Here is a 16,252-nt window from a genome sequence, read left to right as displayed (position 1 = left end):
TTTTGTACTACTGTCACGTGGGTACATTCAGTCCTGATCTAGGGGCTTTTGCTGTGACCTTCGTACTCTGGAAACACCAGCACTAGCTGGTAAATGATTCAAGTGCCTATGTACATGTATATATATATATATATATAGCTTGAAACAAAAGGGATTTGTTGTGGGTCAACAGCTGATTTGTTTGCTGCAGCTTTCCCAGCTGTGGTTGCATGCAACACCCCCTGGAGTTAAACAGCCAAACCTATTCAAGATCCACTGGAGCTGTATTGCACTTTGAGTACTCGTGGCACCAGTCATGATGATCAAAAGTCCACGTGACAGTCGTATGTATAGGATTCACTATGACAGCCCATTTCAGGCACATGTGAAGGTGTGGCAAATTGATTTTTCTGGGGTTTTGTAGGAGGAAAACGGGAAAATTCTGAAACTTCCACATTTATCACATTTGCAGAAATTCTTGCAAGCCAAAGTAATGATGCCAGTGTTGCATATAAAAAGGTCTCGAGACACTCTTTGCAGCTTTATTTTTTTAGTCCGATTCTTTCTTTCTTCTTTTTTTACCTTCCTGTATTGTAAGCATTGCACCACTTTCATCATTGGGTAGCGTTCTTTTTTTTTTTTTTTTTTATATATGAGGTAAGAATTTGTTCATGTTCTCATTGTCATTCACTTAAGCATTGGGGGTGTTGCATGTGTAGCCCTGCATCATGCATGTACAGTCGGTCTCAAAAATATGAAACCCAAGGATTTTGCTCCTAAACCCTGTAATAGGCCTCCTGAAAGCACTACTTGACTGCCTAAGCTCGAAAAAGGTGTAGAAAAGATTTATCACCCATGAGATTGCAGATGCTGGAGTCTCACATCGAGACCTCGTAGAGGGCTTGGAACCAAACTCTGTCGGCTGCTTATTTTTGACATTGTAACATACTTTTACCAGTGTGTACGCTGCACTTTACGTTCGGGCACTCGAGAAAGCAAACAAGCAATGCTGTCCGGAAGTATTTTAGGGCCATGTTAAAGTACTGACTTGTGACTTGTCTGAACGGCGTTCCTTAGTCTTAAACATTTCTTTTCAATGCAGATTAGCTGCCACGTATTTGTGCCATGCAAACATCAGTGGAGCTGTCAGGGGTGTTTGCTATGAATGTGTTTTGTACAGACGGGAGTCTCTGCTCAGTTCCTTCTGCTACATGTAGCTGTAACCAGTGCTTTCTTTCAAAGCCTGTTTATGAAATAATAATCAAACGGATGGCTGTTAGTTCGTGTGACCCTTCCTTTTTGACAAGATTTTTTTTGATATTTCAGCAACATGGCTTCTTGCCAGCCTACAATGGGCCCGACAGCAAGTTCACTTGTACACGTCTTCAGCGAAAGACCGAGTACAGGTTTCGGGTGAGTGTTCCAAGAGTATCACTGGAAATCGAATGCAAGTCACGAAGTTGAAGCGGTGAGCTGTGCTCAAATTGGTGTGCATGGCATCGACAGTACCAAGTTATATTGAAAACTGACCAGGAATTTAATTGAAGTAGTGATGGGAATTGCAGAACTCTAATTTCAGATGGCTTGTTGTTGAAGCCTTGATTGCCGCTTTTGTGCTTACCAGCTTTTATTTTTCGAACAGCTCAAGTACCTGTACCTGTATGGTTCAGGCTCTCCGAAATAGCAGCTTAGTCGGATGGGCAATTGAGCTAGTTGGTTATAATGCATTTTACTGTGAGGCAGTGCGAACATTTCAGTGACAAAGGGAGGAACGGCGCTTGTCTGCGTTTTTCTTCCTCGGTACTTTGTCTGTTCGCCACCCAAAATGAAGCTACTTGGTCAGTGCCTTTTGAAATCTTTGCTATTCCAAACATGAAATACTTTTGGGAGCATGTTTTATGCCAAAGATTTTTGAGTAAAGGCTGCTTTTTATTCATGCTAAAACCAGCCTATTTTTAGAGTAATGGCTGACTTCTCTGGCATAGTTTTATTGCTGTTCATCATTTTTCTTGGTTGCGTTCAACTTTATTGTTCACTTAGACCATTTTCTAAACTTTCCTTAATACAGATTCACATTTATGGTATCTATCTGTAGCAGTGCCCTTCAAGCCAAGTCCCACACTTACCAGAATGATGTCATGGGTGGGGCCATATAAGGTTACAATAAGGAGGTGAGAGAAGATTCAAGGAAAACAGTTCAGATGCTCTGCATCACAAGTATTTTCAGAGGAATGGCATTGAAACGAGGAGCACCAGCTGCATTATGTGGCATTGAACCGTAGCTGCAAGGAGGGTAGTTATTGTTGCCTTTTATTTTTTGCAGCTTGTCGCCCACAATGAAGAAGGCTCCAGTGGACCAAGCCGCGTCGGTGTTCTGGAGACACTGGCCGATCGACCGGGGCGACCGTCCCGCCCTAGCCCAAAGGGACGCGTTCACAGCAACCACTTTGTGGCAGCTTGGGGTGAGGTTCTGAGTACCTGCATGCATCACAGACCAGTGACCCTTGCCCGTCAACCTGTGCAGCACTCCGTTCTCCTCGCAGAGGCTAAAAAGAATGCAGTGAATGCAGTGAAGTAGCAAGTGGCCCGGATGGTATCATTTGCAAGTGTGTTGCCAGTTACACGAACAACCATGCCGATGCTAAATGCTTCCTCTGCCCGTTATAAAAACGGATTGGATTCTGGCTAGCACTGCCTGCTTCTGTGTTTATTGGTTTGTTGGGTTTGTGCAGTTCTCGTGAGGGCTTCACCACTAAACTACCACTAAAAGCATGCTGCATAATGCAAGCTACTGCTGGCCATTAAGGGGGGACACTGGTCTTAAAGCCATTTTCTTTAATTTTTGAACTAAAGTGATGAAACTTGGCACACGTGTGCAGTTCCTGGTGCTGATTCCAAAAATATAATTAGTTTTTCTCTGAACCAATTAGGCGTTGAGATAATTAAGAACAATGGTGCACTTGCTGTGAAAACAATAGGAAAAAAACCACTTCACAAAAACTTCTTATTAGCATATAGCTATATACTAGAATGAATAAGGAACACAATGTTGCAGGCAGATTTTTGATTTAATGATTATTTTTCATTTTATTGGACATTGAAGTTTAGTAGTCGTAACATGGAAACACAGTGGTCACAAAAAGTGCCATTTAAAAAAATTTTAAAGCAATAATTAAGAAATCTGCTTGCAACATTGTGTGCTCCACATATTTGGCTTAATGCTGAAACAAACATCATTGCTGTATCTGCAATGGGTGTTGAGATATCGCATTCACCAACTTGACAGGAGACCAAAATTCACATCTTGAGAAAATGAGAAAAACAAACGGAAGTCATTTTTAATCACTAAAAGTAAAAAATATGTACATGTCAACTACCAGACATTGTTAATATGCCCCAGGGGCATAGTCATTTTGAGCACTACCACCTTTGTGGCGCTTTTTCAGAGCACGCTGCAAATTTTCTGCCGATGCACGCTTGCTTGTAGATGCAACGGACCGAAGCTTGTCCTTTTCTACCATACGCCGCACACTTCTCTGGCCAGGATTCAAACACAGCTCGTTCAAAATTCCTACCGAGGTCCTTTGGTGCCCTATATTAAACTTCAAGACTGCTTCTGCAACTGCGGCCTCAACACTGAAGAGGGATGCGTGCCTTTCTTTTGGTGCCAGTGCCCATATGAGAGAGTGCAGGCTCTCATTATTATTTTGGGTTTTTCCCCTTGCACATCGCTCAAGGAGCTTCTTGTCAGAGAGGCGCTCATAAATTGGTCGCAATGCCTTGCATACATGACTAGGAAGGCTGTAGCGGTGCCTTGGGGCTGGCTCTCCTTTGGCACTGGCAGCATTTTGCCGGCACCAGGAACTTGAACCTGTTGGGCAAAGGCTGTGATCCGACTCCTGATCATTTGATGTCACATGATAATAGGTAGCCATCACCGCTTTTGCCAATTCTTCTATGTTGCCACTGTGGGACTTGAGTGCCCAGCCATAGTAAGAACTTAGCTTGTTGACTAGATCACCAGTTAGTCTGCCTTTACCACCAAGTGGTTCCGAGCCTGACCCTTTTTGTTTTGACAGCAGATTGCGGAGAGCTGTCCCCATCCGCTTTTGAACATGGTTAATGCAATCTTCTTTGGTGACCTCAACGTAGCCATACACTTGGTCATCTTTCAGGGCGAGGAAGGACCGGATGTCGCCGTCTGACAGCACCGTTGTATATCTGAGGTTGTGCTTCTGGAGCGATCTTCTAAATAGGATTAGGGCTGCTTCTACTTCCATCTCACCAGCCTTTTTATCAGTATTTTTCTGGCAGACGTGGCTTGCTCTCCATTCTTGGTACATGGGGTCGTCCAATTTCGGTCCCCTCACAACCTGCGCAAAAATTGCTCAGGACAACGTAGTCTAGGACAAGCCCCGTAAAAAGCTCGATGACAGTGCCGACTCCGATGTGGGAAGAATGCCCACGAGTCATCGAAGTCCCATCGTAGGACACGGCTACGTTGCCAGGATTGTCAACGTTCAGTTCATCGTACAGCTTCCGGACTGACTCCGCGCATTCAACGGTCACTTTCTCGGCTGCACGCGTCGCGGCAGGCGTCAGCTTTTCTTTTACGTAGCTCTGCCACGTTTTCGTGTGCAGTCCACGATGGGAAATATTCATCGCGGCAAAGATGTCGTTGAATGCAGTCCGCCGGTTGCCAGTACTTTGCATCGTGCGCGCAGCCAGAATGTTCACAGCGAAAGGATTTACACTTTGCTTTCCGTCCACACGCGGCGAACTCCACGCCGATGCCTTGTCGCCGCAGTTGACACATGTCAAGAAAAGCTTGACAGCGAGGCCGTATTCGCGATCACCTCGGCCGATTTTAACACTCCCTCCACACGTTTTACACTTTGCACCGTCAAGAAGGCTGTTGATCGACTCGATGCAAATCACGGCGAAGCTTGTCTCATCAAGCGGGCAGATCGCGGCATCGCTGGCGGCAAAGTCTGCCTTACGTTTCGTTGCTGGCGTTGAATCCAACTCCCGCAGTTTGGCGTCGGCTTTTCTCTTTTCACTTGCCAGATCGGAAGGCGTCAGAAGCGTTGTATCGTGACGAACGCGGCTGACGACGTCTGAAGTGTGCTCGCTTGACGGGCCCGCTAGGCCTAGCTGATCCGTAGGTTCGTCGACACGGTCACTGGACGCAGGAATCTGCTCGTTTTCGGCGTCTCGCAACACCAAAGCACCTTTCTTAGCATTGCCGATCGACGACTTCTTCCTTTTTTTGCCGTATTTATGACGCATCGCAAACTTTCTCGTTGGCGTAGACATCGCTGCGAGATCTCCGAGGCGTTCGAGGCTGACAGCACTAGGCAAGATGGCGTCTTAAGGGCACGGCTCCGACTGCCCTGACGCGCGCAGCAGACGATGCGAGACGCGAACGGCCAATCACAGGGTCCCTTTTTGTCACATGCACCGAAGCAACGAATAGGAACGTGTGCTGTGGCTTTTTTTCTTTTCTTTGTTTGTATCGAACCAATGAGCGAAACGACGCACAGGAGCGCGAAATTTGAAGGCGAAAAGCCACTCTTTCGAAAGAGACCAAGGTCGCCGTGAGCGCGGCCGTGGAACGGAAGCTATACTTTTTTGAAAATGCGCTATTTTAGTGAAAACATCAGCTTGAAATGAGCCAGCCGACTTGTTATAAATTGATATTACGCCTCAAATATTGACACGAGAGGTGAGAAACTTGGTGGAATCAGAGAATAATAGTTGTAGATTCTAATACTTCAGTTTTCTAAAAATTGATTTTGGGGCGATTTTTCCGCCTTCAAGACCCGTGTCCCCCCTTAAGGGCTATGGTCCTGTGCCTCTTCGTACGTGTTTAGGTTTCACTGTTCACTGCTTATTGTGAAGTACATGAGCAAGCTCTTGAATCTACTGTGATGCATGGTATTGGCAAACACTGGAACCAAAATCCCCCAGCTCTCCCCCATAGTGAAGAAGTAATGATGCATGCCAACTTCCTGGTATTTGATATACTTGTGTGTGCACAAAGCATTCGTAGCTTTTCTGCCATACCTTTAACAATGTCACTCATAATATATTTGTGTATTGCAGATGCGCCCAAGGACGATGGTGGTGCACCGGTGACACAGTATTGCTTACAGATGGATTGTGGTCATGGTGCGTTAATTGGTGTGTGTGTGTGTGTGTGCGTGTGTGTGTGTGTGTGTGTGTGCGCGTGCGTGCGTGTGTGCAACCAATGTATTGCACGTCGCTTTTTTAGCCCATTGCTTTCATGGGTTTTAGGGGGATAGAGGCTCCAATTTCAAAAGGGCTTTTTTTTTTTTATTGCGAAAGCAATACTACTCTAGGTTTCGAGCCTTCAGCATAGTGCGGCCGGTAGCCACGTCTTACCCACGTGACGCTGTGCCGTCACACCCCACGTGGGCTGGCAGGAGCTGCCAACTCGCGTCTCTCGTTTCACATGGGACGGTTGTGTCAGAATCAGCCTGCTAGGACCCTGGCATTCACGTTACCCCTATAGGCCACTAAGGCACGTTCATACAGCTTGGTTAAAATGGGGCTTTATATGTGAGCTGAGGAAAAAGAAAAAAGAATGCTCGGTCACCCGCAGCTAATGCTTTCGCTCAATATTTGGTTCGGCAGCGTTGAACCCCAGCTAATTTTTTTTTGACATACATAATTTGTTGCCTTGAGGTGGAACATTGGAAAACAAAATTGACTGAAATTTGAAGGAGGAATTGCAGTGCATAGCCTTTATAAGGTGAGCCGTGATTTAATGTTTAGATTACTGATGACTTGATTCTTAAAATATACTTACTACAGCTGAGGCATATGTCCTTTTTTTTTTTAAGGAATGAGGAAGAAAAGAGGGGGCCATTAAATTAAATTTTCATGCACCTTTACAATTTTCTGATTGAGAAAAGAAGCTTTGATGTTAGAATTTTATTCAAGCAGCATTCAGTACGTTTGCATTTGATGCACTTTCTGAAGCACCGCAATTTCTTATTTTCTCATTGTGATCCATGTCATCCATGCAGGATTTGATGCAGTCTACACTGGCTTGGAGAGGGAGGCCACGTGTTCAAACCTGGAGCCTGGCTCGACATACAAACTTCGAGTGAACTGCACGAACTGTGGAGGCACTAGTGACGTGAGTGGCTGAGGGGGGATCCTAATTGAACTTCCTTGATGCATTTGAACTCTGCACAAAGCAGTTTTAACCTTGGCACGGTTCTATAAAATATAATGCCCAGAAAGTTAGCCCAAGAATTTAAGGGATTAAAACTTTCCTTTTGTTTGCACCTACCAAGTTCTGCCTCTAGCACAAGAAGGTACATGCAAGAAGAATCTTGCTTTCGGACTTCAAGAACACCAATTTTTTAGTGCCAGTTTACTTCTTTGTAATGATGCCTAAGGTGTCAGTATTCATGGATTATCACAGCATAGTCACCTGTGTCTGCTAAATACTGTAGAATCAAGCTATAGTAAACTCTGATATAGTAAAGTGAAACTGAAGATCCAATTCATGTTCATAGACTGTACATTTTTTCGCCTTTATAGTGAACTCATTTTTGGAAAAAAAAATTTTTTAGTAATGCTATTTAGGATCGCGAGGCATAAAAAAAAATGGCACCAATGAGTTTTTAGTTTTTTTAATGGCTTTACCGCCTGGCTTAGCAGCAATCAGGAGAAGCCAGCTTTACGTAGGCCTTAGAGCCATGAGGTAAAGCATGCAGCGTGCAGTGGTAAAAAGTAAAGCAGTCTACAAACATGGAAAGAAGGTGGCGCTGTCCGTTCTGAAAGTAAAGGAGAGTAAAATAAAAGTGCAGTGATAAATCGGAAAGGGAAGAAACAAAGATTCGTAGCACTGTGCAGCACGAAGCAGCAGAGGCAAGAAGTGGAGGTGCGATGTGTGCACGGGTTTGCAGCGCTTTTCTGCCACGTGCATTTTGTCATCTGTTGTCTTTTAGAAGACAAACAGTGGAAGATGATGCAGTGTTCATGCAAGGCTTTGGTTTTCACATAAATTCACGCTCGGTTATATTCGTAGCCATGTTACCCTCATAAGAGAGTTGTTTTCATAAAGCAACTTGACGTGTTTAGTAAGTAGCCATTTATTAGCAAACAGCATCTTTAGTACGATGTCATCACCAACAACTTGTATAGTGAAAACCCTGATATAGTAAAGATTTTTGCTGGTCCGTGACTTTACTATAAAGGGATTCTCTCATGCAGTTTTGGCTCTGGTTTTAACAGTGTAATGATGACTGGGATGTCAAAGGCTGATGTAATTGCTGCTTTGTCATTTGAAGGTGATGACAATTGCAAAATGTTTCACCATTCAAGCTTTATAACTTTATAGGGTGGGGGGGGGGGGGTTACTGCACATTTTCAAGGTGATTTCACCTTCATTAGTTTATTTTTTCATCTCAGTTCTGCATTGTCAGTCTTCATGCAAAAACTGCAAATTATGAAAATCTGGATGTGATGAAAAATTGCTGATTTTTTCCAATTTCATTTTGCAATCTTCTCGAGTTTATGTCTGGGTTAGCTGTACTAAAGGCTGTTTTATTCCTTTAGCAAGACATTGGCGTGCCCTTGCAGTGTAAATTTGCAGTGTAAATGTTCTCCTCCACTGATGACAGTGTCTTGTTTTTGTTGGCTAGTTTTCAGAGGTGTCTACAGTTGTAACTGCCGCCCTGTGCCCTGGTCATTGTGAAGCTCCTCGTCTCCATGGGAAGCCCAAGCCCATCTCAGCTCATCTGCGATGGGGTCAGTATATATATATTTTTCCTTTAATGGCATCATGATGGCCTGGCACCCATTCTCGAAATGTGTCCAGCTCTGTGGAGTACTAAGCCATAATGTAGTCATTTTTGCTGAGTTTATTTTCATGCTGCTTTTACCGTGGCGGCTAGTACTTGCTGCAACGCGTACTTCAGGTTTTAAGGGGGGACGCGGGTCTTAAACTGGTCAAAAATGGGCGAAAAATTGATTTTGAGAAAAATGCATTTTCGGAATGTCTGTACCTTTGAGCACTAGCCTTCAAAATATCAACACTGAATTCGATCGGGAAATGCGGTAAAATCGACTTTTAAAACGCCACGGGAGCCTCGAAGTGGCCAAAAAAGGGGTGAAAATTGTTCGAACTTCCCGCGCGCGCCGCGGGTGAAGCAGCCGGCTGGCCGCCGCCATCTTGGACTTGTTTTGAAGCTTGTTTCTTTGTGCGCATTTTGCGACATCTCCAAATGACGTCGCTCAAACAGAACGACCACCGTCGCGGGTTTTCCGAAAGCCGTTTCCGGTCCGTTGATTGGCTGGAGCGCGCGCTAGCGAAGCGAGCCCCTCGTCTCGCGCTTCCCATTGGCCAGCGCGACTGACGCCATTTTTTTTGTTTGTTTGTTTTTAACGTTCTTCGTCGCGGCTGCTGCTTCGCTCGTTTATGATGCGTTTTCGCGATCGTTATCAGTCGTTCCCGCAGCCGGTGCTGGTCTTTAGACGTAGCTCGGTAGACGTAGCCGTATCAGGAGTGTATTGAAAACGGAAGCGCCTAGCGAGTGCGCGTCGAAGAACGAGTGCGGCGGCGCGCTGCCAGGGTCGCGCGGCGTGTGCTCGACCTAGCTGCAGCACGTCCGGCGGCATATAATCGTTTGCGAGCGGTTCAGAGGCATCAAAGATAGCATCGATATATTTAACTGTTCAGCTGATACTCATGGTCCTCACCGACGCTACCACTTCGTTGCTTTTTTATCGCGTCGACGACGGGCGAGCCTGTCATCGCGCCGTTGCCCGCGTTCATTTTCCGCGGACGGCTTCGTTTTTTTTTTTTGTTTTTTTTTTTTTTTTTTTCACATTGTCTAAGTAATCGCGTCGCTGCGCTCAAGGGGTGTGAAAGTTCGAACTTTAGCTCCAGCAAGGGACTCGGCGTGCGGCCCTGCATGCGCTGTACAGCAAAGTAGCAAAGTAGCAAAGTTTCATTCTGCAACATTAGCCAATTTATTAGGTCATTTCAGTATGCCGCTGTGCTTCAGCCTTAAACTTTGTGCAGGTTTATTAATAGTGCAAGACCGTTTTATCGCAATTTTGAGTATCTGTTTGCCTTGAAGGGCACTACCACAGGCATATGAAGTTGTAAATAAAGCTTCTCCCGCTGGTTCTAGTGGCGGTATATTTAGACTTTGTGGCAAGCTTTTACCAGTATTTGGGGAGGGTACTGTTATATGTTTAGTATATAGCCTTCCTCATAAAGAACAAAGCCTCAACGATTCCATTTATATTACCATAGCTGCAGTGTAGCAAAAGTTAAAGGTTGTCTCAAAATGCAAATACGTTTTTCTCAGTGCTGTTTCTGGACACTGCATTCAGCCTTACTGTGCTTTTTCTCTACATTGTCGCCGAGTGACAATGACAAATTTAGCACCACTGCAGTCATATTGAAAAGATCAGGGGGTGATCCAACACTTACATCACTCTATCAAGATTTTTTCAAATTGGCAATAAAATAATATTGCATGTCAAAAAATTTTGCTGATTTCCTAATGGCATACACTACCTTGGCCATGGGGTATTGGTGATAGTTTCAGTTTTAGTTGACATATTCAAAATCCAAAGACAGTTTTGGAAATGGGAAGAGCATGCCATTTTTGGTGAGAAATATCACAGTGAGGCTACTGATTGTTCAAGTTATAATATGTGGTCAAACTTCAAATGCCGTTTTCTCAGTTTCATATTTTTGGTCGATCTCTACAGTCTTACGCAGGGTTTTGATAACTTCTTTTTAGTTCACACAAATAACTTTGGTACCATTTTCTTCAGAGAGAAATGAAGTACCCGATGACATTTTTAGTTTTTTAGTTTAGGCAATGGATAAATGTCAATTTGAGATTAGCTTAATGAGTTCGTTTCAAATAATGCAGCCTTTTACTCTCACCATAATATGTGAGAATGACATGTCTTTTTGAGGAAAACGAAGGATGTCATCGGGTATGGGAAGACTTTGGCTATCAATCTATGTAATTAAAAGCAACGAAATGCAATGAGAAAGTTCATTAAAGCTGCGTAAGAAATTCACTAATTATGCTCTTGACTTTGTTAGATAACTTTTGATCTAATACCACCAGCTCAATTGTAATTACATTTTTGAAATCAGGAGAGAAAACCACATCTGTGTGCAAAGTTTCGTGAGATTCTAGCCATAACTAAAAAAGTTAGTTTTAAGACCCTCGTCCCCCCTTAAGGGAAAAAAAAAGATATATATATATATATATATATATATATATATATATATATATATATATAATATACACATACATACATACATACTAAAGGAACAATGTCTAAGCTATGTTTGTAACACGTGCAAGCTCTTGCAGCTTTGTAATTGCAGCTCCACTAATTTGCTTTTGAGTTAGTTCGAACAGCTCACTTAATTTGGAGAAAGTAATGTAAATATTGACACGTGCATTAGGGGTAGAAGTAAAGGACGCTGAAGTGTAGGTCCAGTTTCTGGTGTCCTCGTTCCCTTGTTCAGCTCTCTCGGTGCCCTCGTTCAGGTGCTGCAGTTCCCTTTCAGTGTAACAACTGTTACACATTTGGTGGAGCCGTGCTTGGCACGTTTCCCGACCTGCGTGTGCCTACAAAATAAAAACGGACCTGCACTTCAGCATCCTCTACTTCTACCCCTAATGCATGCGTCAATATTCCCCTCCAGTGTCCTCCAAAGTTTTTCTACAGTGGAGCTGTGCTTTTGTGATCACGACACAGAGGCTTTCACCAACTTTGCTGCAGAGTAATGCAGAAAAAGTTTTTGCTGCTAAGGAGGTCTCAAAAGTAGCCAGACCTGGAAACTTTGATGCTGACCAGGTGCATACCCACATACTCTACATACCCCCATGCAGGACCAACGTCTTCAACAGGTGGGGCAGCTGTGACAGCGTATGAACTCCAGGTGTGCGAGGATGATGACAGCATGTCACGGGTGGCTTATCGAGGTCCTGACATGGATTGCACGGTGGCAGGCCTCTCACCAGGCCGAACCTATCTGTTCCGTGTGCGAGCACTGAACTCGGTTGGGGTGAGTGTGATGTCATTGTGTGGGGTCGGGCATCATGCAGCAAAATTAGCAGCTCAGCACATCAGCAGCTCAGCACTGTAGACCTTCCTTAGGATAAACTTAAACATACTATGAAAATTACAGGTGTATGAGCATGTTTGGTGTGTCCAAGCATATTTTACGTTGAGACAGATAAACCATTTTGTTGCATTTTGCATTGGATGAGCGTAATAGTGAGGACGTAAAGCATTTTCACATTATCCTGCTACTGTTGGTGTTTTTTATCTCTGCTTTTCCTCTGGCTCCAAGCAGGTGCCTGGTTAGGTAGCTCTCTCCACAGTGTGGCTGTTGCCAGCTTTGCGAACGACTGTGCCTTTCAATCTGTTGCAAGCATTGCGTGCGTGCTGCTGCCAATATCTAGCCATACTTTCACTACAATAATATGTGTTGCAATTTCACACAAATTTAAAATTTGGTGGCAGAATTTTTAGGCTCATGTCATAGTGGGCGCACTCTGCATCTAAACGCCTGTTAGGCAGCACACGGAATGAGATGCGTGCATGATACAGAGATCTGGCAGTGTCGAGTCTCTACTAGAAGCATAGGCAGGCGCTAAGATACCCACCCCCATGCCTTTCCCACACCAAAAAGAATGCCCCTCCCCCATGGAAGTGCACTCCTGCTAGACAGCTTCTCTGCATGTTTGCATGAAGATGCACAGAAGCTGTGTTGTAGGAATGCGTCATTGAGTAGATTTAATCTAATAACTTGCAACACTATGGAAGCTAGGAGACATCCCCAGCCAACCAGAAGAGTTCTTCCGCGCCATTTTGTTTGCACGTCGTCTGCTCACTGCATATGCAGACAGGGTTGTGGAAGAGTATAAATTGACACTGTCTGCATACCGGTAAATCTTGAAGGAACATTAAAAAGCTTTAGAATAGAATTTTATGGGACGTTGCACTATTTGTCACAACCACACTTTTAGGTAAGCATATGCAAATGAAGCCATGGTGACAACTTCAGCCTAATGATGCCATCTGATTTTGCAGACTGAAACAATTTTTTTGTCAACAAACTTTCTTCTTTAGGCCTAGGAGAAGCAAAATCATCAGCAGAATTTGATTTTCCTGTTGGTAATACTAGGCGAAACAGTCTGATCCGCTGTTTGTGACCAATGAACATACCAACATACCCAGTAGGAACGAGAATTTCGCTCCAGCGTGAGGCGTTTCGCTGCGAAGCATGCAGTCATATTGGCAACACAATTTTATCATGTGCAGGAGTCTCGAATGCTAAACTCGAGTAACAGCTTATGTAACGTGAGAGAATATTGAGTCCCAATTTGAAATACTGTTTCATGCACAACATTCCGCAGCCACAGAATGCCACCACTGCACTCATCACAGCTCTGACTGTGCTGTAAGAGAGGCCGCGTGGATGCACCTAGAGTGCTTTTGCACGAGATCGCCACGGTTTGCAGTCGCTGTTAAAGTTCATCCTAAATCACACAGGCAACAGTTTGCCTTAAGTGAATTTTTGAGTCTAAACTAAAGGGCCTCTTATTTACTTTATCAGAGAATTCATCTTGATAGAAAGGTCTTAATGGGACTCTTAACAGGAGTCTGCTTTGATTGCTTTGGGACAGCCTTTCACAAATTCAACGGAAAAGCCTGAAACTGAGTTCAATCATACTGAGAATCAAAGGGCAGTACTTGATACCTCCAGTATTATAAGTGTTGACAGTTAAGATAATTGAAATTGCTTACCTTGACCTTGTGACACAGGCGTTCCTGTTTTTGTTGTTATTCTTGTCTGTCTTGCTATCTAATTTTCGCGTGTGTGCAGTTCATTGCAATGCAGCTTTGTAGTTATATTGCCAGACTGACTGACTGTGCAGTGCTTATGGTGTCCTCTTCCTCCTTTTTCCCTTGTGCGTCGCACTACCTGTAAATATTTATGGGCCATAACCATTTGGCTGAAAAGTAGTTTTTGTTAATTTGAGGAGCTGCCATCATTTGAGGCTGACCCCTCCCCTCAACATTTTGCCTGATGGGCTTTTTTTCTTTTCAACCTCCAAGCCGGGGCCATGGTCGGAGCCACTGCGGGCACAAAGCGGGGCAGGTGCCCCGGACTCTCCGGCCAATCTGGCGGTCCAGGTGCGCGGTGCTACCTGTGCTGTGGTCTCGTGGGAGGAGGCAGTCTGCCATGGTGCTTCGGTCTCGGAGTATCAGCTAGAGTGTCGCCGCGGTACAGGTTGCGAGAACGGAAATTATGTGCAAGTGTATGCTGGACGCAGCACACACCATGAGGCGCGCACCCTGGAACCGGCCTCCACTTACTGGTTCCGTGTCATGGTGAGTGTTTAGCAACTGTCGAGGCTGCTTGCGCCAAACTGTGCCAATGAATGACCTGGCACAGGAGTGTGTTGTGGCAATGGCCATTCTGCTCTGTGCCACAACCTGATATGTTTGATATGGAGGACAAGGTGGTGTACAGAAATGAGTCGGCAGAAAGCCTTGTTCTGCATTAGTTGTATGTTTAGCCTCTAGTGTCTTAAATAGACCATTTTATTTTCCTGTTAGTTTGGAGGCAGTGAAATTCTGAAGCCGACAGCATTTTAGTTTTTGTTCATGCAGAATTCACTTGTTATAGCTGCTATAGAAAAGAAAAGCTCGGGTACCTTTATTCGCTTTGTTTGACGTGTTTGGCCGTTCATCCAGTGTTGTGTGCCTAGGGGTGAAAGAAGACTCGGGCATGTTTAATAGATAGCCCCAACATTTTTTTTCTTACATTTCTCTATTCCTTGAGGTCCTGTGTCGCTAGCACAACAAACTGATTTTAAAATACCAAGTTAAACAGCAAGAACAGGGAACTCAAACTTTGTTCATGGTTAGGGGCGATGTTTCTGTTAATGCAATGACAGCTTCGGAGATTATTGAAAAACACTCATGTTCACGTTGAATGACTCTGTTCATAAAATGTCGAAGATAACAAAATTTGTTGTTTGCGCAGGAAATGGACAATAACATACATTTTCAGTGTTGCAAAAACTGTGTTGGCCACAGAAATTGCCTGAACTGAAGCCACGACAAACCTTAATATTGGTTTTTCCAGGAATGAAGTGTCACATGGTTATTAAACTTCGTGGGAATGATCAGATTCGGAACGAAAATTTACAGTAAACGATTTATTAAAGTTCACGAAGCATGGAAAAAAAAAAAAAACATTCCTGGAGGTGCTTTTTAAGGGATCCTTTTTGTACATTTCAAGGAGAGTAGTTTTCAAAGCTGAAGAGCCAGCCCTCAGCCTCTTGCTTCTCATGAGTCTTGTGCCATCCCATTGTGGGTTGGTAGTGACTGCAAGCACCTGCGTGCCCCTTGCTGTTTGTCTGAGAAAGAGATCGTTGTGAAGTCACAGGCAGGGTTCAACAGGCTTGCAGTAATGCGAATAAAAAGCCACACTTTTTGCTCGGGGGGGGGTGCAGGCTTGCAGCAGTGCCGGATCAAGTGCCTTTTCTGATCCGGTGGAGTGCAACACACCCGCTGGTGTTCCGGGAGCTGTTGGATCGCTATCTTGTGTCCGCGGCCCAACGAGTCTTGAGGTGTCATGGTCTGCACCTGCCTGCCATGGTGCAGACATCACCCACTATGTGGTTGAAGTGTGTGAAGGGTCACCAGTGCACACACAGCCTCAGTCCCCCAGTCCCGTGCCGTCAGCACCCACGACGCACACCTCCGAAGACACCCAGATTCTGCTCACAGATTTGCAGCCTGAAACAAACTACAGGTTGGCAATTCTTTGTAATCCAGGTCTTCTCAAACTTGCAGTATTTTTATGGGGATGAATCCTTGGTGGAACACACCTGGGAACGGAACGAGTCAGTTAGGATGTGGAATTGGTTTGCACATGTGTGAGAAAGATTACATTCTTGGCACAACATAAGAGCAGTACATTTATTCAGCAGTATAGCTATGAAAGGTATCTCCAAAACCACTATGCATACTCTGCGATGGAATTGATAGCCGATTGTATTATGACTTTGTGTACTTGCCCTGCACAGCAGATTTATCAGTGCTGCTCAATATTTTGAATGTGATTAGGTGTTTGTAATTGAATTTGTTTTATAGAAAATGCTGTGGTGTAGCGTCGTGACAAAAATACAGCAATATTGAAGATAGAAGTCGTTTTATAGCAAACAGCCAT

At 44.4% G+C, this 16,252-nt stretch overlaps 1 protein-coding gene and 1 pseudogene across 5 annotated transcripts in view; one reads left to right on the top strand and one right to left on the bottom strand.

The window, feature by feature from the left end:
- mtgo (miles to go) overlaps window positions 1–16,252 on the top strand; it is a 73,701-nt gene that overhangs the window by 45,513 nt on the left and 11,936 nt on the right. For 4 of the 5 annotated variants that reach the window (XM_084594487.1, XM_084594486.1, XM_084594490.1 and 1 more), the window contains 8 exons: window positions 1,306–1,392; window positions 2,303–2,441; window positions 6,085–6,150; window positions 7,032–7,144; window positions 8,661–8,766; window positions 11,892–12,067; window positions 14,128–14,403; window positions 15,534–15,835. In XM_084594487.1, the coding sequence (XP_084450613.1) occupies window positions 1,306–1,392; window positions 2,303–2,441; window positions 6,085–6,150; window positions 7,032–7,144; window positions 8,661–8,766; window positions 11,892–12,067; window positions 14,128–14,403; window positions 15,534–15,835 (1,265 nt within the window). The remainder of the gene's footprint in view (window positions 1–1,305; window positions 1,393–2,302; window positions 2,442–6,084; window positions 6,151–7,031; window positions 7,145–8,660; window positions 8,767–11,891; window positions 12,068–14,127; window positions 14,404–15,533; window positions 15,836–16,252) is intronic. The other variant, XM_084594488.1, reaches the window with a different exon arrangement.
- Window positions 3,224–5,915, bottom strand: LOC146199018 (uncharacterized; annotated as a pseudogene).

Source organism: Amblyomma maculatum, chromosome 2 (genome assembly GCF_055883805.1).
Source record: "Amblyomma maculatum isolate TAMU_Amacu chromosome 2, ASM5588380v1, whole genome shotgun sequence".
In the NCBI taxonomy this organism is placed as follows: domain Eukaryota; kingdom Metazoa; phylum Arthropoda; class Arachnida; order Ixodida; family Ixodidae; genus Amblyomma; species Amblyomma maculatum.
Note: the sequence above shows the minus strand (reverse complement) of the source record. Positions and strands in the feature narration are given on the sequence as shown.